The 25136-nt window shown below is 45.5% G+C and overlaps 1 protein-coding gene across 9 annotated transcripts in view; it reads right to left on the reverse strand.

The window, feature by feature from the left end:
• The window catches only part of Fhod3 (formin homology 2 domain containing 3), a 429672-nt gene that overhangs the window by 126319 nt on the left and 278217 nt on the right, over positions 1-25136 (reverse strand). For all 9 annotated transcript variants that reach the window (XM_087896219.1, XM_085700029.2, XM_085700035.2 and 6 more), the window contains exons 9-10: positions 17975-18118; positions 12022-12263 (exon numbers count right to left, since the gene is read on the reverse strand). In XM_087896219.1, the coding sequence (XP_087752345.1) occupies positions 12022-12263; positions 17975-18118 (386 nt within the window). The remainder of the gene's footprint in view (positions 1-12021; positions 12264-17974; positions 18119-25136) is intronic.

Below are 25136 nucleotides of genomic sequence, written 5' to 3' on the forward strand. Positions count from 1 at the left end.
CTAGAATTGCCTCTGGCCCCTACTGAGACACTATGCCCTTGGGAAGCAGCTTCCTTAGGATAACAAAGGCAATCACCTTCCAAAAGGCACCAGAGACCCCTGAACTCTAAAGGGCATGGTCTGGGGTACAGGGACAGGTTCCCTCCTCTGGGCTTGGTCCTACTGTGTGACCTCTCTGCAGCTGTTTACTGACTCTTCTTATTTATGCTCTGTACTGGGTGCCTACGTAAGACAGTTCCCATAGTTCACCTCTCTCCTGGTCAACCTCCAGAACAGGTTCTGTTAGTGCACTGAGAGGTCAAGGGTAATCCCAGGGACCCCTGGCATTAAACTGGAATTAAACCCAGGAGTCCAATCCCAGCATCATGGGCCTAACAGCTATGACATGCTACCTCTGCTTAAGACAAGCAGCTGGAGAAAATGCTTCTTTTCCTTAATAACTGGATGAAGCCACTTAGCCTCCCTGCCTTCCCCCCCTGAATACTAGCCGCTCTTATGCCCGTATTCACATGCATGAGGAGCCCACCAGCTCACCTCTCCTGCCAATCATTCTCCTTCTCCATTCCACTATAAGGCCCTGCATCCACAAGGAAGTAAAGACATGCAATGGATATCAGTGACACCATAAGCCACACCTGGACCATGTCCATTCTGATATGTCTCTCATAATGATGGCCTCATTTTGAGATAAAAAAAAAACTGTTTTCACCAAGAGAATGGTGTTTTTACAACTGATACCATCTTCTTGTGACTATGGAGTGACAGTGTGGCTGCAGGCCAGGTGTGTCCTCTTCAGTCTCCCAAGGGCCCTTGACGACACTTTACCAGCTATGTTCAGTAGGGATTTATCTTTTGCTCTCACGTTTGACCTCTTGGACTTTTAACTTCAGGCTCAATCTTCATTAGTCTAAAATTAACTCTAGACTCTCTCCATATAGGCCTTTCTTTGTCTTCCCCCTGCCCACCTCCCAGCCCCATATCTGGTATAGTATCTTGCTATGTAACCCCAGCTGGCTGACCCTAAACTCTCAGAGATCCTCCTGCCTCTGCTTCTCAAGTACCAGAAGAACATATATGTGGTATGGGAGGTCCTTCTGTTTGTGTGTTGCTTTTCTTGGTCAATGAATAAAGACACTGCATTGGCCTGTTGATAGGGCAGAACTTAGGTAGGCTGAGGAAACAGAACTGAATGCTGGGAGAAAGAAGGGCAGAGTCAGGAAGCTGCCATGGAGCCACTGCCAGAGTAAGACATGCTGAATCTTTGCTGGTAAGCCACTGCCATGTGGCAATATACAGATTAATAGAAATGGATTAAATTAATAGAAGAGTTAGCCAATAAGAAGCTAGAGCTAATGGGTCAAGCAGGAATTTAATGAATGTAGTTTCTGTGTGGTTATTTCAGGGCTAAGTTAGCCGGGCAGCCAGGATGAATAAGTGGCCTCCTTGCAACATATGCACCACCATGCCCAGCCTGACTTAGGAAGCAAGTCTGATATTGTTCCTTCCATGACTGGATCTAATCAATCAACAACTCTTGGAAAAGTCTGGCTCTGCTTCCAAAGACATGTTGGGAACCACATGTCCCAGTGTCTACATCATCATGGACCACCTCAGAAATCCAAGCTCAGCAGTAAAGGTTGCGAGTGTGTGGATCCTGGAAGGGAAAGTGTGTTTAAAGGAAACATGGGGTCTGTACAGGTCAAAGGAAAGCAAGCTCAGTCGTTCACCAACCAAATCCAAGACTGAATAGGAACATCAGTCAGGCCTTTCCTCTAACCCACACATGAATTGCTTGTCTCCTTGTGAAGCCTCACACCATCAGAGCCGACTCACACCTGAAGATGAGCTCTTTAAAGGCTCCCTGACTGTGAAACTGTGTGACGGTCTCATTGGTAACATTTCAAAAGACGATCCAGTGCTTTCTTTTCCAGGGATTCATCATCATTTCTCCACCTCTTGCTTTATTTTTCCTGGGTTACAGTCTGGGCATCACGAATCAGCTGTACATATTTGGATTCCACAGGTGCCTGTCCAAATGGCTGGGATTTCCATTCATAGGTCCCTCAAACACACCACACCCAGAGTTCACTGAGTGAGCCAGCCCAGGATCCTGCATTACTGGCTGCTAGGGAATCAGCTGACATTGAATGAGACTGGATACAGTGTCCTAGAAACCATGCTCTCTTGTATCCCATGACGTCCCCCCACTTTCCATCCTCCCCACCTTCACACTTGTAGCTACTCTAATAGCATTCTAGCTTTTCCCAACCTCCTCACCTGACCCAGCTCTGCCTCAATGCTTCCAGGACTCCCCAACACATACACACACCCGCTTTTCCATTTGAGACTCACTGTTGGCTCTGTGTGGTTTTAAGGACCAAAGTCTACCAATTCACCCATAATCTCTAAAGATCCCCAAATATACCCAACCAAAGACAAGTCCCGAGACACTGGCAATCTAATCATGGAAAGTTTTCCAACAGTCAGGAACTTTACAAGCTCACTTCCTCCTCCAGGCCCAGTCTTCCCTCTTTACTGCTACCACCCCCCACCCCCGGCCAAGCTCCTTCTCCCTTGACCCCATCTTTGTTTTTTCCAGCCCACCATTTGCTAGAGAATACTCAGGAAGAGCCTTGAACATCTCCACACCCCTGGCTGCCATCCAGTAATAATTATTTCAGGAGGTCACAGGCCCTATTAGGGCATCTCATTCATAACAAACAACTTTCCATCAGATAAACTTCCCCAAGTAGCTACTTGCTGCCCGTGGTACCACTGGTTGTTAATCTGATTGTTATGAAATCCTCTAGCAAGCTTTTGTTGGAACATAAAATATTCTCTCCAGCTCGTGTCCATAGTTATTTAACAATTACCTTCATTAATAGAACAACCTCTGGGGAAGCAGCAATATAACTCTTACCTGGCTACATACTCATTTTTTTCTGTCTATCCTAACTCTTCTACCACCTTCCTAAGGAGCTATCCACATTAGGAGTCCACATGAGGCCTGAGGGTCGGACCTCTGCTCCTGACCACACATCTGTCTCTCACTGTACCTGGCCAAGCCTAGCTGATGGAGCCAGCACTTAACAGGTCACCTAAGCCAACCACTTTCATAAGTTAACCTTGTGTAACGCCTACGTGTCTCGTCGTACGCTTTTCCCTTGTAAACAGATTGCTTATTGCCAGCTCCTTCCCAGAGATAGGTCAGCTTCATTACTTTGCTGCAGACTCTCCAGGTAATCACTGAATGAATCCTGTAACCCTGGCAACAGAGCCCTGTGGGCAAGTCCTGTCCTAAAACTTAAGCAACCAAATATATCTCCTTCTCATCAAAATATAGGAAGCTGAGCTCATCGGTCCAGTGGGTTTCATAATCAGGCTCTCCATTTGCCCACTGCTTCCTGTGGCTGGTAGAGTGATGTCAATGCCCTTCCCCACTTTATAGGAGTACTGTGAACATCCCCCCATCTCCTCCCTGTACTGGCACCCACAGGCTCCCCTGAAGGCTTGGCTCCCCTCGTCCCACCACCCACTGGGTCACTAATTGGTGTGCACTGACTATGAGATGCTAAACTTTAGCATGACTTAGATCCTGCTTCTCCTCAGCATCCTCCTCAGCACCCAATGATTGCAACCCAGCGGAGGCTTCTTTAGTGGGTGCCTGTTCTCTGCACCTTCCTTTATGATCTCTTCCAGAATGGCCAGTTTGTCACTGTACATTTGTTCCAGAATCATATCTTCAGAAGTCCTGTTCAGAAGCCATGTCAGTGCCCATTCATGAGAAAAGCAAACCCAATGATAACTTCAATATCAAAGCCAATAAAAAATACAACTCTTTAAGATTACCATGCTCAGGTAATCATTTATTCTGATGACTTCTTTCTCGGGAATCTAATCGCCCCCCCCCCAAAGCTAAATCATCATTCTTCTCAAACACATTCAGGCCCATCAGACAGCCTTTCCAGTCCTGTTGGACTGGGCATAAGTTCTAAGCCATGACTGCCTGGGTTCCAAGCCAGAAGTGCCTCTGATCGGCAGTCTGATCTAGGGCAAGCTCCTTGTCACTCTGTGCTTCAGTTTCCTTGTCTCTTAAATAAAAAGGATACTACACCTTTCTCCATGGAATTTTCAACACATAAAATTTAGCACCACAGCCAGCACACAGTGGGTGCTTCCTAAGCACTACTTCAGGCAGCACACAGTGGGTACTCCCTAAGCACTATCTCAGCCAGCACACAGTGGGTGCTTCCTATGCGCTACCTCAGTCAGCACACAGTGGGTTCTTTGTAAGCACTACCTGAGCCAGCACACAGTGAGTGCTTCCTAAGTGCTACCTCGACCAGCACACAGTGGGTGCTTCCTAAGCGCTACCTCAGCCAGCACACAGTGAGTACTTCCTAAGTGCTATTTCAGTCAGCACACAGTGGGTACTTCCTAAGTGCTGTCTCAGTCAGCACACAGTGGGTGCTTCCTAAGTGCTACCCCTGCTGTTACTTGTCTTAAGGGAAGGAAGAACAGCCCAGCGAGGATGCAGCTCAGAGAATATACATTCCTGTGCAAGCATGGCTTCAAATCCACACAGGAAACCACTCATGTATGGTCATGCTGACAGTGTGTTTTATGTAGAAAGTGAGAAATACCATGTTTTTTTTAAAGGATATTGGAGAGATGGGGATAAAATGTCCAAAGGCTAATATTTAAAACAAAGCAAGAGCAAGTATATTGTCTTTCCATGCAAACAATAAAGAATACCTATACATCAACACCAACAGACAGGATAAAAAAGTAAAGGATCTAAACAGGGGATGTGTAGTCATGACCACAAAACCCCAAGTCACTGCATGTAACCTTGTGGAATTAAAAACAAACAAACAAACAAACAAACAAAAACCTCTGAAGAGCTCCTAACATCAAGTGCAAGCAATGGAGTGTGAAAATATCCAGCTACAGGCTGATGGGAAAGCACAAAGTACAACCCGTTAGGTGTGATGGTGATACTGAAAATTTAAGTGTTCTTTTCTCCAGAGTCCCACAGTATTGAAATGTACGTCCTATGCATCTAGAATTCCACTTCTAAGCATTTATCCCAGAAGAGTGCAGTTGCGAGCAAATACACAGGAACGAGTGCACAGATGTTCACTACTGCAAACTCAGCACCAGGAAAAACCGAAATGAAGCCAAGGCAAAATGATTGACAGTATGGCACTGTGGTCCATCTACAGAGTGGGACACTGAGCAATACTTTCCTGATGCGTGATATGTTGAATGTTTAAGTATGTGTGTAGGCATGCACATGCCACAGCACATGTGGCGATCAGAAGACAACCTTGGCTGTCGGCACTCCGCACCCGTTTTTGCTGAGAAAGGGACTACCACAGTCATTGCTTCCTCTCAGCCATTCGCCCAGGAGATCAGATCTACAGAATCACAAAAACAAGTGTAGTCACACAAAACAGTGAGCTCCTCAATCTGAAACCGGACCCACAAAACTCTAAAATCAATCCCATCATACTAGCTGTGGGTCCTCAGGCAAGGAACTTCAAATCCACTTGCCTCTGCCTCTCCTGCTGCCACATGGCAACTATAAACAGTACTCACAGCAAGAGCAAAGACAAAACGTCTCAGGCATTTGGCAAATTGCCTGGTGGATGGGTATGCACTCAATAAAGGCTTGCTGATATTGTAGCTGCCACTAATGCTGAGATGCTATTTGGTCCGATTATAAAGCAACGGCAATATGTTAACTGATATAAGGCTATAATAGTGGTATCAGGCTCTGAACCTTTGTCTCCTATGCTCAGACATGTCTATCTGATGCTCAACTCCAAAGCAATTCTGAATGCCACCCAAATGAGGTAGACTTGGTCAGATCAAGGATTCCGTAGGAGCCATGGCTTTTCTCAGTCAACAAATCCAGACTGAGCTCCAGACATTAGCATCCCTCGAGGCCCCACAATACCTCTGTTAAACTTCTCTCTGCATCTCAGATGGACTAGGCCTCAGCCTTAGGATGGCGGAAACAAGACCACATCATCTCACATTTGCTTGGTACTTCCGGGTTCCTGGCTACAGGGTCAATGCCTATCTACAACTGACCTCTGTGTAGATCTGCGTTCGTGGAAAGCTGTCCTTTGGACATGACAGGGCCATTAATTTTGTGACGACGAGCAGAAGACTTGCAGAAAGTCAGGCCCATTAATTTTTTACTATGGCAGGGAGGGGCTTACAAGGTTCTACCTCTCACTGAAGCCCCATGGACAGTTCATAGTTTCTGGGAAAAGGTGCTCATGAAGACCCAACCCTCCCTTAAGGATTTATAAAGCTGATAGTTGTAGAGGAAAGGGTTCTCAAGGCCCCACATGCCTTGGGGAGGTAGGAGTATCAGGTCAGAGCCTGGCTCCACTATTATAGCTTCATAGCATCTTACACACAGCCATAGCTGCATTATAGGGACCCGATAGCATCTCAGCAATACTGACAGCTGCAATACTTGGAAAGCTTTATTGAATACATAACCATCCACCAGGCAGTAACAGGCAGCTAATGGTTGCTGGGCAATCTTTTCCTTCAGTGACATAAACATCCATAAGTTTCCCATGCTCCTAGAAGTAACAGGAGTTAGACTCACTGGCACTTTAAGCTACACTTGGGTGGAATGATTTGTTCCAGTCATGAGTGTGCTTTCTGGAGCAGGGGGATGTTTGTTTTCATCGCCTCAACAAAAGCTCACAAAACAACCTGTGTTTTTATCCTAGTGACTTTGCAATTTATTAAAATGAATACTTCTATTTCAAACGCAGCAGGCACATCCCTATCACTATGCGTCTTCTAACTTAACGTGGGGAACGCAGCAACTCCTCTATTTACTCTTTTTGCTTCTGGGTCAATGGTTGACCACATCAGCAGCTGAAGGAGAACTTTGTGGAGCGGCCCCTCCATGCTAGTCCCCAATTCCACCTGCACATCTCTGATTATATGAGCACACACACACATGATTGTGCACACACACAGTTATATGATTCCTAGCCCACACAGGATCATGGGGCCTGGCCTCAGATTGCACAACTCTTGTTATATAAGTATATTGCTGTCTTGCCAGTTTGTTTCACGCAGGTGTCACATTCCATGATGTCAAAATTTTGGAATGTGATAGACTCCAAGCTGATGAGAACTGGCTGTGTTTGGTTACTGATTGATGCATTAGATTAAGTCAAGCCTGTCCTTAACCAAATTCAGGGTATTTGCTAAAAATTTGAAGAGTAAAATTTGCTAAACTGAGATAAAACAAATACAGGAAAAAGGATTCTGCTATAACCTATGTAGGCCGAGAGACTAGGTAATAGCTAAGACATTCCATATCTCCATTCTTGCTAAAAAGTGCTGTCTCTGTGTTGGTTGTAAAATGTCAATGAAATCTTTATACCAGGAATATCATGTACAGGCTTGAATTTTAACTGATTCATGATACATTCTGAATGAAGTTAATTTTGATTCAAAGTTTGGTATGTGAGCTTGAGGCAGGTACAGAATCCTGTGTTCTTATAAAAGAGCTATCTTGTCCAACAGTTGTTCCCAACCCTGGAAGCCTCCCAAGAAGCGGGTGAAAAGTCTAGCCGATACTCAGCCTGCTAAGGTGCTGACCCAGATGCAGCACCAACACACTGCAGAGAAGCTAAGTCTTCAGTGACGGGCACCCTGTGCATGATGGGACAACATTCCTGAATTTGTCCTACCAATGCCCACTGCAACTCAGCACCAGTAGCGACAACCAAAAACATACATGCCCAGGAGTCCCTTGAGTGGCGGTGTCATCCCTGGTTGAGAACTACTTCCTTCATCCCTAGGGGTTTCTAGAGCTAAACTTATCTTGCTTTAACCTCCCTAACTGCTTCATTTTCCCTGCATATGTCATTAGCCCTTTCTTCTTACTAAGCTCTGTATACCCCCACCCCAACTTTTCACCCACCCATCTCCAACTTCACCTGTAGCATAGGCATTTGTGATCAACAAGAGCCTCGTAATCTCTTCATGGAATTTTCCTCCCAAGATATCATATATCGCAAGCTGCCCTCAAACTTGCTATTTAGCTGATGATGACCTTGAACTCTCACTCTTCCTGTCTACTATTTGAGTGCCAGGACTTTAAGTATCCATCACAACACCTGCACTATAAGAATCAACCACCACATCTGGCTTATGTGATGCCAGGGATCAAGCCCAGGGCCTGTGCCACATCATAGCCTCTTTCACTTTCTTTTGTAACCCCAACTATAAGATCCCCTCAGTCCTCTCATGTGGCATGGTGGGTTCCCCTTTCTTTCTCACATAATCCTCACTGGCAATTTCAGCCCATTTCCTCTCCATTTCTCTAAAAATGTCTGTCTCCTGAGAACGGTAGTTGGTAAAACATAACCAGTGAGCTCAATCTGGCCTAAAATCTGTTTTGGAGACTCTGAACATTAGTATATATTTTACATTTTCAGCGGTTGAAAAACATCAGGAGATTAGTATTTCATGACTTATGAAATTTACATGACAACCCACCATTTACTGCCCTTTGGTGTACATGGCATAAATCTCTATGTTCCGTCCCCCAGCCAGCTGTCATTGTGCACAATTCGCCAGGTCACTCTTCCATGTCCTTCAAATACACACATGACTGAGAGCTAGATGGTACCATGCAAGCATCAGCTGACTTAGGGAAGTTCAGAATTACCTCTGGAGAGTGGAATGCTGTGTGCAACTCAACGGGATGAAATTCAGAGTTGCACACTAGGTCCTGTGCAGTATTTCATACCAGAAACACTGGAAGACAGAACAGATGGAGAATCTACTATGCGCTGAAAGCAAGCACCTGGTTGAAAAGGAGCATGTTTAGGGACGCAAATTAGGGTCAGAGACTGCCCTAACAAGCAGGAAATATGGGGGTAGAATGGGATACTCAGGAAAGAAAGAGCCTCAGCCTGTACGTGAACTTCACTGGGTTCCTGCTTTAGGCTAGACAAACTACAAGAACACTTTAGCCCTGAGAATGGCAGAAATGTGAGTCAGATACACTGCTGGAATTTGGGGGGTTTTGCTCATTTTTGCTAATTAGATAACCCCAAATAATTTTCTCAGCAGTAAATAAAAGGCTCTAATTTTTCTTCTTACAATCAAGTCAGAAGAAAGTAAGTACAGAGATGAAATTTTTTATGGTACACACATCATATAAAATTTTTTTCAGGTGACAGATGATCAATAAACTCTACCTTACTTGGCCACAGGCCAGTGTAGAAGCCACAACACAGTAATGTGGGCTCAGGGTTGCACTAACATCACTAAAACGGTAGTAACAATCTGGCAGGCTTATGTGTGTAAGGAAGTATACATGTTCGTGGTATGTGACATGGTGTCCTTTTCAATTCTTGAATATTTATATTTACCTCAGTAAAGATGATGTCCCTATAGTATGCCAACCAATTCTCTTGCCTAAAAAGTCTGACGTGTAAGTCTTGTTCAGTGAATATGTTTAAGAGTGGGAAGGTGGGAAGTAGCTTTGAGAACTGAGTCAAGATTTGAGCTTAACTCCTGGCTCAGCCTATCCCCTACTCCTGCTATTCACCACAAAGCCCCTCCTACCTGCTGTCTGGCATCTATCCTGCTGTCCTGTACAAGAGGGTCTTCAAGAACCGAACTCAAATGATATGAGCAAGGAGTTCCACACACATTTCCAACACAACTTCCTTTCTGCCCTCTCACATTCTCCCATCTTTGCTAGAGGGTGCGTACGACTTGTGTCACCGAAGGATAAAATCCAGCCTCCGAGTCCTCCTATGTGGCACCTACAGGTACCTTACTCCAGACGAGCACCAAGTATGTCCAGGGAGTTTACGGGCATTGCTTCCCAGGCCTCCAAGGAATGGGTCCTAACAGCCGCTTGAGCCTGAAGTATAGTTTAAGTCACAGATGTTGAGCAGGGGACACTGCTAAGCACATAAGCACCATTCTCCCCACCCCCTACTTTGCCATCCTTTCCCCCATTGCAGTCTTGTCTTGAGGAGAACTGCACCATGGTGATGCCACCCCAGCCTCCCTCTCTCCAACAGGCTTTATGAACAAAGTTATTTTAAAGTTACAAGGTTGTACGATGTCTTCTCTCTTTGGGTTTATATTTTGAATTTACATTCATTTGTTTATTTTTGCAGTACTAAGGATCAAACTCAGGACCTCACCATGTGTGCTAGGCAAGCACTCCATGCTGAGCTACACCCCAGTCCTCTGTAGTGTTGCCTATCTCTACAATCAGGAAAGCACTTTCTCCAAACACTATGAAATTTACGTTAAAGCAATAGCTTCGGCACAATGAAAACTGCATAGTGTTTGAAAAGAACAAAGCAAGCATTGTTTAGAGAGGAGTCTTTCCATCTTCTCCCCGACTCAGATTGAATTCCTGCTGAGCCCATAACTTGGAGACAATGAACTCTTCTCAGGACAGTCCCCGAACTGCTGTCATCTTTGCTAGTATATCAGGAGATGCTGTTACTCAAGCATACAACATAAGGACCTTTTAAAAGCAGGAGAGGAATGAAGAGACCAGAAACAAGCACAACATGAATCAGGCAGTGAAGAACCAGTGGGGCCAACAAGGCTTACCGCACCCCTGCCTTCAGCATCTCCATTGGTTTTTAAACAGTATTCATGACTGCGTACATTTTCCTCGACCTCCTCTGAGTCAATTCCTCAAGCTGCTAGGGAGGAGCTGTGCATTTTGTGACCCAGGATCTTGAAGAAACTCACCCAGGGCTGAACCACAGTGCACCTGAAGCTTTCTCCCAGCACAGCCCCTAGCTAGCAGCCTCCTTATTTTAATCTATTCAGAAGTTTGGGGGTTTCACTAGAGTAGAGCTGGTCACACAAACTCAGAAACAGGACCATGTCAAGGGCCATGACACAGAAAGGGACCATGCATGCTGCACATGACTCTCAAACCAGGATCCCTCCAGCTTCCTGGTTAACAGGCACATGAGCACCAGGCTGCTTGGGCTGAGTCTTGATGATGGAGATGGTGAGTTACTCTCTGCGATGGGGGCTGGGGAAACCCAAATATTCTTGATTGACTTTCTAAAGGTGGCCTGATTATGCTGGGTTATTTTCTCCTTCATCGTGTAGCTAGGTAAGCTAAATTTGACTCCCAGAAATATTTCCAGGATGAGAGAGAATGGTGTAACCACTGTTACTGATACTGATGTGAGCATGACTTGCATCCTACCATACCACCATGAATGGGGTGGTCAAGCTCGGTGGTCCATTATTCCAGAAACGAGGCAGCATCCAGCTGGAGCAGCTGTCTCAGGATTGTGAAGTCAGCCATCCTTCTGTTGCACCCGTTTTCCCCAATCCTTCCAGGTCACCAGAGGTAGAGTCAAGCCTCTTCTATTTCTTTCTATCTACCTCATTCTCTTTCCCCAGCTTAGATGTGAGGTTGATGAAGATAAAGATCGTACTTTTGTTGTGTATGTGTCTTTATACCTTTGCATGGTCCCGTCCTATATTGGACACCCAATAAAATGTTTACTGAGTGACTAAATGATGCAACAAGTAGGTGCTGTGTAAAAATAGATATCTTTAAATTTACATATGTATGCTCACATGCCTAAAGCCAATCTGAATAAGGCTTCATTATCTCAAGAACCATTCCAGTCTCGCATCATTATCTCAAGAACCATTCCAGTCTCGCATTGCTGTGTGGCATACCATTTATTTCTAGGCCATGGTTTTGTACTTCGGATTTTTTGCCAATTTATAAAATACTAAATGAGTTTGGCAAGGTCAAGTCTATGCTTGCCATCAAGAGCAGCTTGAGTGGGAAGTTCCCTGAGGGAGGAATGGTTTATTGATTGAGGAAAGAAAGGAAACAAGGCCAGGATGCTCTAACCATCTAGTGGGGGAGGGAATCATGGTCAGTACATGTGACTCACAGTCTCTCCTTCCCTCTCCCCAGTAGTATTCCCTCCCCATCACTGGGGTTGAGCTTACTTTTCACAGAGATCTCGAACTTGGCTGGGTTTGAAGGCAGGAACTGACTGGGAGCAAGGGCTGGTGGGAGCGGACAGTGGGCTCTTGATATTCTGGATTGAGTGTCTACGGCTCCTTCTGCGGTCAAGGCCCTGGTGCTCACCCACACTGCCACCGGAACACATGCTGGCTCTCCTCCGGTCTCGGTGCCCACTGGGGGGTGGCTCAGCTGTCTCATCACCATCCTCATGCCTGAGTGCCACCTGAAAAAGCAGAGTGTATCAGGCAAGTCAAACTCGAGAGCTTTTTTCCAGTCTGGATTGTGACTATATGTCACCTATAAGTGGATTTAAAACTACTTTTTTGTTGTTGCTGTTTTCCCTGTATTGAAGGCCTCTCCTCAATCTCAAAGACCCCTACATGTGTCCAGAAGTCAATTCAATCTGTGATTACACAGTGCCTGTCACTATGCATTCTATGGATCAAGTGGATACAGACAGACAAGCTAAGTAAGAGAAATATATGAAATTATCTGAAATCTAAATGTTTTAGTCAGATTCTTATCACTGTGACTAAATGTCTGAGAAAGTTGACTTTAAAAGGAAAGATTCGTTTTGGCTCACCGAGTTGGATGGTTTGGGTGTGTTTACGTCTACAGAAAGACAATGATATCACAGTGGAAGACCGTGGCAGAAGAAAGCTGCTAACCCCCTTGTACCCAGGAAGCAGAGAGCCAAACACCTACTCCATGACTTTCTGGAAGCAGAGAAGCCAAGCTGTTCACTCCATGGTGGCCAGGAGGCAGAAAGCACCACAGAGAAGACGCTCTCTTAAAAGACCTCCCCAGGGGCCTCCTCCTTCCACCTAGACGCTGCCCTCTAGTTTCTGCCTCTGGGCTTGGGTCACTGCCTGAGTACTATCTGCAGAGAATCTCCCCTCCTTCGATATCCTCACAAACACAGCTGTTATCAACAAGGGACCAGTGAGGGTGTGACTGGCTACAGGTCACATCTAGCTCATTAGTGGCAGAGCTGACATGTGAACAAAGGTCTCCTTTACTCCAGAGGAGGTGCTCTGGCTGTCTAGATTTACAGGCAGTACACATAAAAAACAAACCAGACGATGAGAAGAAATGAAGATGAGCAAACTCCACAGTGGGGAATAGTGAGAGGAGCTCCTCTTCTCTTACACAGACCCACTAGGTAGGCAACCTCAGTCCAGCTGGACCAGCTCAGCTAAGTTCTGTAACTGTTAGACTCAGCAACTGTAGATTCACGTGGTCCCATGAACCCCTGAGTGTGTATGTTTTCTTGTTTTGAAGATGCTTACAACTTAATCCTGCCCAGTGAGAGAAAGGAGAAGTAAAGAGAAGACAGAGAGTCGGGCATAGTGTATGCTCCCCAGGGCAGGAGAGGTGGCTTCCACAGAAGCAATTACCAGACATTTTCACACCTGTGTTGGTCCCCTGACAGAACAGTCCTCAAGACACACGGCTGATGGACAACAGGTCATCCACCTCCACCCTTCATTCCCTACTTCCTCCAGCCCCAGCATTTAGATAAGATGGATTTGGTGTGACCTATCTAAGTGACAGATATTTGAAAATTTTTTGGTCATTTTATTCCCCCTAGAATTTATTCCCAAACACGGTGTTAAAGGCTTGGGGTGAGAACTGATGAGTTCACCAAGGCTCATCTCTGCACAATCTCCCTGGAAATTCCCATTCTCAAGAGCTCCGTCTGGAAGCGGAAACAAAGTGAAGTTCAATGATTGGCAAGTCATGGCTGCCATCAAAACTTTAAAGCCCTAAGCAGTGCTGTGTTGGGGCAGATTTGGGACTGAGAACACCTTCTCGGTGGCAACACTTCTGAGAGTGTCTAGTCTGTTTCTCCCTCCATTTCTGACAGAACGCTCTTAGACCATCTGAAGTTCCCCTGGCCTGAAGTGTGGACTGTTTCTATTGAGCACACATTTGCAGTGATATGAGCAGGTCTAAAGCACAGTTCAGATACTCCTAGCTCCTTGTCTCACCCCAAAGGTGCAAGGATCGAGTGACACTCCACTCACAGTGCCTTTCCGAGAAGCAGTATGCAGGGTGGGTAGGGGGACGAGTCACTTTCACTGCTCCATGTCAAGGAAAGGGAAGACTGACCAGAAAGTTCTAGTGAAGAGAAGAATCCGAGGCAATGATCTAGGCATCACTGTGATATATAATTCATTTGGGAATATCACAGATTCAGATCCATGACAAAACACTTGCCAAAGAGGAAGAGAAAGGGGAGGATGGAGGGGGAGGAGGAGGATGGAGGGGGAGGAGAAGAGAGGGAATGGAGGATGAAGGAGGGAGAGGAGGGACCTGGAGGGGGAAGAGGGGGGCAGACAGGGAGGAGGGGTGCAGCCAGGTGTGGTGGTACAGCTTATAGGCCCAGCAGCTCAGGAGTTGAGGCAGGAGTATTCCGAGGGCAAGGCTAGCCTAGACATGTAACAAGCCTCTGTTTGTAAAGAAGACAAGAAGAGGAGCTATAGCAAATTATGCTGCAATTATTACAAGATTATGGACATCTTTGATTCTTGTACTTTTTAGTAAAAATCCAGAGGTGGATGGTTTCATTATGAACTTTTTTCACAGTGTTTTAATCCTCTTTTACCGTGGAAATTTCAGACATACACAACAGACAGGGATGAGTAGAGACTGTGTGATGGTACATCACCCACAATCACCCACAGCCACCCACGGTCACCCATGGTCGTCTAACACTTGTCAGTTGAGAATCAAGATTTGCTCAGTTACATCTCACTTTTTGCCCTCAACCCCATGCCAATTTTTCAATGAGATGTCTAAGATCATGACATTATCATCTGTAAATATTTTAACATATACCCCTAAAAGGATTGCTAAAACCATAAACACCCTATTATTGTCCTACTTAACATAATAAGATCTTAATATTATCAAATATTAAGATTTGGTGAGAGGCACTAGGGGGAACTCTGGGCCTCATGCATGCTAAGTACATGCACTACCAGGGAGCTACATTGATGACCGTACAGTTAAGTCTCCAGGAACTTATACATCACTCTGTGTCATTCTTGAGTCTAGACTTAGTTGTGTAAGTTGCTCAGAACAATTTGAACATTTTAATGGGGCTCAAAACCACTACCATTTCTCTGAGTTTTTATCATAATATCACTGTGACCCATGATGGGCAGTCATCTTATTAAAAGATGTGACCCTTCTTCACACGGCTGTCTCACACCTACACAGTTCAGCTCAGCTCTTAGGTGAGGTGTATGTCAGGGTCACAACCTATCCACCTGCTGTGGGGTAGCAGGTTGTGGCCACACAGTGTTACAGAGACTCGCACTTCCTTGCTTCCTTACTCTGTGCCATTCCCTCCCACACAGAGGTTAGGCGTGACCGTGCGTCTGACTTTCTTTGGCCAGTGAATCATCAGTAAACACGACACCACGCCTGGAAGTATTTTTGCTAGTCTTGCTTCTCACAAAAGCTGCTATCCCATGAAGAAGTGGGAGCTAGCTTGCTGATCACACATGGCCTAGACAAGAGCCCAAATCAAATTGAAAGCCAGGTGATCAAGGCTAAGTGAGACCTTTCAGGCCCAGTAAGGCCGCCAGGTAGCTGAACCGCCTGAAAGCATCTTAGCTGAGCCAGGCCAAATTCCTGATCCTAAGAACCAAGATCAGTGAGGTTTTTCAACCATTTGTTGATGGTGTGTTGGTGACACAGCAAAAGATAACTGACATACATTTTCAATCACCTATGAGATGGAAAGCTCTCAGGGAAGGGAAACCATTAGTAAACAAGTTCTAAAAGTAACAGCTATTTCTCAGCTGGACGTCTCCAGCGGCAAGATGTCTTTCCACATACAGAAAGAACATTTTTAGAACTAAAAGTTAACACATATGATCTGACAAAAGATTTTTTATTTTGGCCATTTATGTATTTGAAAAATCACATGTGGCAAAGAAATTTCAACAAATTTAATTAAACATGGATCAAATCACCTTTCTGAAATGGAATTAAATTACACAAAACAAGGCCTGTCCCAGAAAGCCCGAGACATATGGCCACCAGACATCCTGCCCCATGAGGAAGCACCCAAGAAGTCTACCCGAGCTTTCTGCAGGCACTTGAGAAGTTCAAAGTCTTTTTGAGGAAAGTATTGGCTCTGCATGTTGATTCTTCTAGCTCTCCTTGTGCATATTTAAAATTGGCTGCCTATGTCAGTAAATGTTTTCTAGAATGCATTAACTTTCAGACTGGAATGAGGATCCAGATTCCGTCTGCTACCTAAAGCATGGGGCTGTCACCCTGAGTTATTACTTGGGCATCAGAATAAACTATACCCTTCCCCAGCCCCGTGCTGGCAACACTGGTATCCACATGTGTGATGCTTGCAGGAGGAAGTTATCCAAGTCTTTAATAAACTCTAGGCAGCTGTGCTAGGCCCTGGCACTGGAAAGAGGGAGGGGGCATAGGACTTAGTGTAGCCCAAAGTGACAGGCAGAGAACCGCTGGACAGAGATGCAGAGACATTCGCTTATGAACAGTGGGGAATGGGGAGCAAGGCTTCTCGGAGATGATACTTAAGGAGTTTGCCAACCGGAGAGTAGCGATAAAGAAACCCACATAAAGTGGAGAAGAAGGTAAAGAAAGCTTCTTCAAATGACCCAATTTCCACATGCAAGAAACAGGGGAATCTGGGTGTAATTGAATCACCAAAGGCATCAGTGGAGTCTGGGGCCACGCCAAGCCTAACTTAGGTAGACCATGAAATGGGGAGACAACAATACCAACCAGTGAGCCATCCCGAGAGCTTTGCTTCCCTGTAGACGAACAAAGAGAAGGGAGCTCTCGTACATCCTTCCCATCCCTGCTACTTTCCCAGATTAGCCAATCACGTATGCACAGAACAACGTGGAGACAGAGCAGCTCAGGATTCCTTCTCTACCCATCCTTTTATTACTGACTGACCAGGAAGCTGGGGACAGAGTGCTGGTAGAATACTTATTTACCCAGACACAAAAGAGAAATAGAGTAATAGAGATGGTTCTAATACTGTTTCCTCTGTCCTGGTATGACTAACCATGTTTGCAAACAGCAGCTTCCAAATAGGAGCCAGGAACTTTGGACAACTCTGCCTACAAAACACTGTTATATTTGTGTTTTAAATAATGTCACATGGTGCAAAGACAAGCAGCAGAGTTTGATGTTCAATTTTGATCTTTCTTTCCTTGTGACAGACCAGAGCAAAGAGAAAAGCACTCTAGTAAGGCAAGAGAAAGCCCAGAAGAAAGCACATGCTGGGTAGCGTCATAAAGCACTGTCTTCTGTCCTAGGAGTGAGGGCATGCACCTGCAATCCTAGCACTTGGGAAGTGAAGCCTGCAGGATTTGGTATTAAAGGTCACCCTGGCCTCATGTGGAGTCGGAAGCTAACCTGGGCTACATGAGGCTCTGTCTTTAACATGGGGGATGAGGATTTCCTAAAAAATACCCCATGAATTTCCACTTCGCGCTATACATTATGCAGGGGAATAGCCATCCCCCTTGCTCTCTCTCTTTCTCTCCTTCACCCCCTCCTTCCCTCCCCTTCCTCCTCCCTGATCCTGCCTCTCTACCTGATTTCACCTTCAGTAGAGGTCCTGACAACTGAGCACACGTTCTTCAAAACAGAACAGTTCTGAGTTTTCTCTATGTCAAAGGTTCGTAAGCTTGAGCACATACACACTGAGGTTTCCTGGAAGGCTTGCTGGGACAAGATTCTGACCCCACTCTTGAGTTCCTGATTCAGAAGGACAGAGTAGGATCTGAAACCTTGCATTTCTAGAAAATTTCTCATGGTGTGGAAGCCCCTCATACCACGCTTAGAACCCGGGCCGGGAGGACATGTGACATCACCCTTTGACCTTTGTTGACGCTGTGGATGACTTAGAAATGGCACATTTGTTACCTCATAGATATTAAACTGCTCCAGTAAGTCCAAGCCTGTCCCTTTCTTGTTCAAGTGCCTCTGGGACACAGCGGCGATGCCCAGCTCCTCCAAGCAGTCTACCACATCATAGAAGGTGTCTTGGTCAGGCAGTCCTGCCAACGTCTGCAAGACAAGAAAAGGATACAGCCATATTTTAGGGGAATGTCACAAAGCAATGAAGACATGTTCATGTGGTCCAGTGGCCTAAGTTCTAACAATCCACAACAGTGCAAAACACATGACAAATTCATTCAATGAGGAAATCTCCTGGGAGCCAGCAGGGTGAACTCGGGACTCTTGCCAGTGGGGTATAGGGCATCAGGAGAACCTGTGACCTAGTGGGGGCTGGGAACTCCTGTGGGTGAGTTGTGACACTCATTAGGCTAGCTAGGAGAAGGGATTTAGCAGATGTTGTCAAGGTTCCAAATCACATAATCCTCCATGGTAAGTGGGCAAAAAAACCCTTTAAAAAAGGGCGTAGGTCTCCCCTGAGCTCAGGCTGGTTTGGAAGAAAGAGCAAGACACAATGAGCTGAACAGCTGTATGGAAAGGAGTCCAGCAGACAGCCACAAAAGGCTGCCAGAGTCCATCCTGGCCAGATCTTGACTGTAGCCTTGGAAGACCCTGAGCAGACAACCCAGCAAGGACCTGTCTGAACGCCCGCCCCTCGGGAACTGTGAGGGGAGTGGCGTGTATTCATCGCTCCAAGCGACTGACTGAACGTGTGGGATTTGTCATGTGCCAGTAGAAAGTTAACATGCTTCGAGATTTGATGTTTCGCGTATAATCGATGGAACAGTGTGGGTTATAATTTGATGAGTCTCTCCCATTGACGTTCAGCGGGGCCTTTCTTTGCTCTGTGAAACTTTGGGAAACATGAGAAATTTCAAAGCAGCAACCAAGAGCCAAAATTTCAAAGCAAGACAGAGCGGGGGTTGGGGGAAAGCGGCAGACTTTTCCAAGTTCTACCTCTCCTACCAGAGGATAGTCTCAGTAGGGTCCTCTTAGAAGAGAAGCCTGGAGAGCTAGTGCGAGCCCCTTATCTCACATGCGAGGGAGATGAAGGCTCAGGGAGGGGAGGGATGTCGCATGTGACCAGAAATTACTGTAGACCGGGGGGAAGCCCCTCTCAGAGCCACCAGCCCAGCGCCCACACAGGTTATTTCAGCCTGGAATCCAGGCCCTGCTCTTCAGTCCCTATTTATTTCACTGCCTTTGGATTTCTAAGAAGACCACATGTATTTAAAATTTATTTTTAACATGTTAGTTTGCTTCAGAAGACACTGACAGACACTTGCACAGGTCAATGGTAGAAAGAGTGCCTTTATTTATACACTAAATAATGGCTTTTCACTTTTTATGCCGATCAAAGAGGATACGACTCACAATGGCTGAGGTCAGAGACGTGATCATCTTGATCACTCAAGAGACCCCCACCCAATAAAAAATAAACACAAAACAGGAGGTCGTGACCTGGAAACTACAAAAGATACTCACACATGTGGATAGGTATGACAGCACACACCTGTGTCTGCCACGGTGGTAGTCAACTGGGCTTTACCTGAGAACTACCAATAACTAGGCCAATGCCACGGCCACTGCCGCCACCACCACCACCACCACCACCATCATCACCATCACTACCACTACCACCACCAACAACAACAACACCAACACCCACCTGGCATGCACTCAGAGTCTCTTATTATCACCACAAGCTCACCCCCTGGTTTCCATGAAAACTCTAACATTCATTAAAGGACAAGATAGGAGGGGTGGTTATGCTAGGCAGGAAAATAGAGGATAACTGGATACCCCCAAACTACCTAACAACTACAAAGTAGGCAACTTAAGGAAGGCAGCCTAGGAGACCTCCACTCTCTCCCTCCACTCCCCCACCTCTCATTCCCATATCTGGCACAAACAGGTAGTGGTGTGTGTGTGTGTGTGTGTGTGTGTGTGTGTGTGTGTGTGTGTGTGTGCGTGTGAGTGTGTGTGTGTGTAGGTCAGAGGATTTTTTGCTCCAGTGTTTTCTTCAATGACTTTCCAACATAACCTTTGAGAAAGGGAGTCTCCCTGAGGTACAAACTCACTAGTTCAGCAAGGCTAGCTGATCAATGAGCTTCAGGGATTCACCTAGCTCACATGTACCAACCTGGGTGCTTTACATGAATTCTAGGGACCTACACTCAGGTCCTCAAGTCCTCCTGTCCTTAGGGCAGGCACTTTACTGACTGAACCATCTCTCCAGTCCCATAGGTTCTTTTACATTCAAAAACCCTGGGGACTAAGCTGAAATTCTATACCTAATTCCCTTGTCTTAAAGAGCCAGCTTTTAAATAATGAGATGGCCAGCTCTCTATAATAAACAGGCACAAAGACCTTTGCCAAGTAACAGGAACAGAACTGAGTTGCAAGCAGCCATTTTTAACCCCACCATGAAAACTGCGAGTTAGAGTTGAACCTGTGGCCCTCCGGTATTCACACAGGCTGCAATGGGACTGTGGCAGCTCCCCCTCAGCAGGAAGGTCCCACATCCTAGCCGCAAAGTTGCCTTTTCCAGGCTGCCACTCTAATTTGCTCAGCTACCCTCATCGCATTCCCACCTGGGCCTTTCCCAGTTTCCCTGCTTGATCACCGCTGGCATCAAGACCATGGCCTTGCCAGAAAGTCCTGGAGGCGTGAGTTTCCTGAGGCTGGGAACGCCCCACAGCTGCCTTACACCTGGCATTCCCAACCTCCATTTTCTTTCGGATTTTTGTCTTGCCAGGATCTGTCATTAACAATTCTTTACTGGCATTAATCAGAGACCAAACTCTGTCTTCAAAGAAATTTGTCTCTCCTTGGGTTTCAGAGGAGAAAACCTTCATACAGGATCAAACCAGCATGGTAAAGCCCATGCTCCACACTCTCCCATGGAAGTCAAGAACTGTGACCTTCAACCTCTTCCACAAGCAAATGGATAAGTTAGAGATCCCTAGTCTCCTTCAAAGACACATGGGTGAATATATTGGGGTGTACCTGTGCAGCACAATCATATATGAGTATATATACTCATATATATATGTATATATATATGTATATATCCAAAGGGAGTGAGTCATTAATATAAACAATAACAGACTGGAGTGAATTTTATACAGACAGGGAAGCCAGCCTCAGAGGGTTACATACTATAAGACTCCATTTGACCTGAAAGACATGATTGATAATAGTACATAGAAAATTAGTGGTTGCCAAGGATTATGGATAAGGGTTAAGAAAGATCCATTGCAATGTATAAAGCAATAAAAGTAAATGTTTAAAAAACATATCTACTTATCCTGAATCCCAAATGATTAACAATTCCCAGGTCCTACTGAAGCAATGCCTCTTCTCAGAGCTCCCTGGGGTCCTACCTTACATCCCCCATCTACCTCATCTTAGTCTATGAGATGACTCGTACATGAGACCCTACTCCAAGAAAGGACTCTACCCAGGAGGATTTCAGCTATGGCAGAGGAGGTTACGGTCTCCTTTTGACATTTCTTTCCCTCAGTTCTTTTCAAGACTTGGGTAGGGATGCAGAAAGGTAGAGGCTCTGCTTGATGTCTCTGGTAAACAACAACAACAACAAAAAAGCCACACTGGTCTCAGAACTCAAGGCAGGCTAGGGTTGACTGCCTTTTTAATCATAAAAATGTCAGTTTTTAAATTCATGCTATTATACCACCATTTATTTTGCTAAGATTGATTTTGGTTAGAAACCACCCAACTTGCAATAGAATTTCCCAGACTTTAGGATCTGGCCTTTTTATTTTTGTTTTTGTTTATTGCATACGTGCATTAACATTCCAGTTTGCTGTTCTGTTTGGTAGCTTGATGCGTTTGACTCACTGGAACCATAAACATGACTGCAATTCAATAAAGCAAAATGAACCCTTGAATGGCAGTGGTCTGACTTTTCTGTTGCTCTGGTAAAACACTGACCAGAAGCAGCTTAGGGGTGAAAAGGACCCATTTGGCTTACACTTCTAGGTCACAGTCCATCACTGAGGGAATCTACAGGAATCCAAGTAGGAACTGAAGCAGAAACACGGAGGAATTCTGCCTGGCAGCCTGTTGTCTCTCTCATGTTCAGCTTTCTTGATTCATAGCTTAAGCAATAATTGCCTAGGGATGGTGCTACCCATAGAGGGCTGGGCCCTCTCACATCAATCATCAGTAGAGATAATTCCCTTACAGACATGGTCACAGGACAATTTGATCGAGGAAATTCTTCATTTGAGATTTTCTCTTTCCAGCTGACTCATATCAAATTGGCAGTAAAAACTAATCAGGATGGGCATAGATGAGGTGTTTCGACAAGAATCCCTAGGGGGACAGCTGTGTCTACATAGACAGGTGGCTTACCACAGCTGCAGTGGCGTGTGAGGGTGGACAGGCTGCAGGTATAGAGGCTCACTACCTGATGCTGGCTAGCTTTACTCCCCATAGTTGCTCCTTCCCCACCTCTTTCTCAGAACTAATAAATAGACTAACAGACAAAAACTGACTAATAGGCAAAAACCTTCGGAAATCTATTAATTAACAGCCCCCTAACTTCCACCAACTCAAAAGCTCAGGCTGCCATCAGCCAGCATCTGCAGCCTGTAGAGAGCTTTCCCCCATCCTGCGGTAACCACCTTCTGTGTGCCCACATAGAATAAACTCGCCTTTATTAATGGCACCCTAACCAGCAGTGCAGGTCTCTTGCCCCTGGTTTAAACCTTAACTTCATGTTACTAGCCCAGAATTGTCCACTGACCTCTTTATTGGCTTCTCTTCCCAATGTGGCCATATTAACTAAATTTTGCTTCTTTACTTTTCACAGACTTGATTCTTGAGCTGGTATTTTAAGGGCAGGTGGCCAAGCTTCACTTGTCAGAGCTACAGGGCCCAGGGTTACCCTGGTGGCAGTCATGTAGCCTGGGAGAATGTCTTTTTGTTTTACTGTGCATTCGTGGTTGACTAAAGAAAGGGCTTTCATTCTCCCCCCTTTTTTACTTTATTAATATATTCATGATATTGTGGAGTATTTTGGGGGGGCAATAACTTTCTAGTTTGTCATCTGCCTTTAGCATTGAGACTTTCATTTTACGAACAAGACCCTTTATGATTTTATTCAGTAACATATTTAAATAGTTTCTTTGCAATCTTTTACTGGCTTTATAGTTAAAGTAAACTTGAAATAAAACAAAAAGTTGTCAATATGAAAATGGAGTCATTTGTGTCAAATCCAAGGCAAATAGACGGTCTGGGCCATACTGCAGGGTCACTTATGTAAATATGTCCAGGTTAAGAATTATCCACAGAACTTCAGAGAGGCTCTTTATGCCATAACTCTTGTCTAAGGAGAGCTGCCTCTACCAATGAGCTAACACCAACCAACTAAAGTCCCCTTACCAATGGCCTTTGTTTCAAAGTGGCTTACATGTGGCTTCTTTTCCTCTGAAAGTGCCCCTTACCTCAGCCTCTGAAAATGTGCCTTTAGTGTCTTGCCATCACACGTCTATCCCACACTGCCACTCCTTGCTACTTCTAACTATCTCCAAATAAATTTCTTGTTTAGGTGAGCCAATCTCCCCACTGTTTGGATCTGGATCAAACTGTCGCTTAGGCCACAGTTCCTGCAGCAGCCCCTCCCCTCTCGCAGACACAGACAAGCGCCATTCGGAGAGCACTGCCTGTGGGTATCTGGCCATCAGACTTTCCAGCACCAAGATTTCTACAGAGAGCCACACACTGCTCCCTGCCTCTTCCCTGCTGTCTGCTACAGTCTCAGAGTCTGGCTGCAGGCTGTCAGGTGCAGAGACCGTAAGAAGGGACCCCCATTTCTGCCTTGTAGGCCTGACTCTACTTGAGAGCCCCATCATGCTGTCTGTCCTGTGCTGGGACTTGAATTCTCCGGAGCTTGCACCATGCCTTTGCTGACAGCGTCAATAACTCTTCTAAAAAGCTTCTTACTCCCCAAACCCACCTGTGTCCTTCTTGAACCCCAGACCTGAGACCTTTCATCCTCATTCAGTTTATTGGTCTTACTAGATAGAGATTGATAGCACCTTCATCTCTTTCTCCAAGGTTTTCCCCTAGAGTTTGGTAAGCTATGCTGGAATCTATTTCTTTTAGGATGGATTATGATGTATGGCCTGAAAATGTTCCTGTTTCTTTCTATTTATCACCACCCCATCCCAATCACGGATGAATCTGTCCTATTGGCATGATGTTGACTGCATGGCAAGTTCTGAACACTGGATCTGCTTCAGGGCACCCTACGCCAGTCATCTGCACGTGAAAATAACTGACCGCCCTTAGTGTGAATGCAGCGTGGTCCCATTGAGGGCAAGCTGGGCCTCATATCTAAATGGTTTATTACAAATGTGTCTTCTGTTCATTACAAGAAGCAGGTCTCCCAGTTATGTTCCAGAAAAGGATTTTGGAACCTTCCAAGACCTTACTCCTCATCACCGTGGTTGATTCTGTAGACTCATAGTCAACAATCTAAGGAAAATTCTCAGGGTGATGACAATGACGCTTGGGATGCGGGGTGTGACAATCTGAATGAAGGGAAATTAGAACCAAGACAGCCTGTTCAGGGTCACCATGGGAGCCAAAGCCTGCCCCCCAAGTCAGTACTTCTGAGGAGAGATTCAAAGAACTGTGATTGTCCTACAGGATGATGACCAGAAAGGGATGTGACAGAGGCAACAAACTCACAAAGGTGAGGCCATGACAGCATAAGGAGATGGGCACTGCCTCCAGTATCCTCGCCGCAGTCCAAGAGTCAGAATTCCACAGATAAGTCTTGCATCTTCCTGACCTGTGAATCACTTCTTCTAGCTCAAGTTGCTAATTCTAATGGGGAAATGTCATTACAGGTGAGACTCGATAAGAAACATCTTCTTACAATTCTTGCTATTGCCTTCCAATAATCAAGCTGTGGCTCACGAGGAATCATTTAACATTTTCACGTGGTATTAGTTTCCTACAGCTGGTGCAACTTGCTACCATGAGCCAGGTGTCTTAACATGCCAGAACTTCACAGTCTGAAACCAAGGAGTCAGCAGGGCTATGTTCTCTGTGCAGCTCCGTGGACTGGTCCTCCCTTGACTATTTCTAGGTT

Source organism: Myodes glareolus, chromosome 13, assembly GCF_982192425.1.
Source record: "Myodes glareolus chromosome 13, mMyoGla1.1, whole genome shotgun sequence".
NCBI lineage: Eukaryota > Metazoa > Chordata > Mammalia > Rodentia > Cricetidae > Myodes > Myodes glareolus.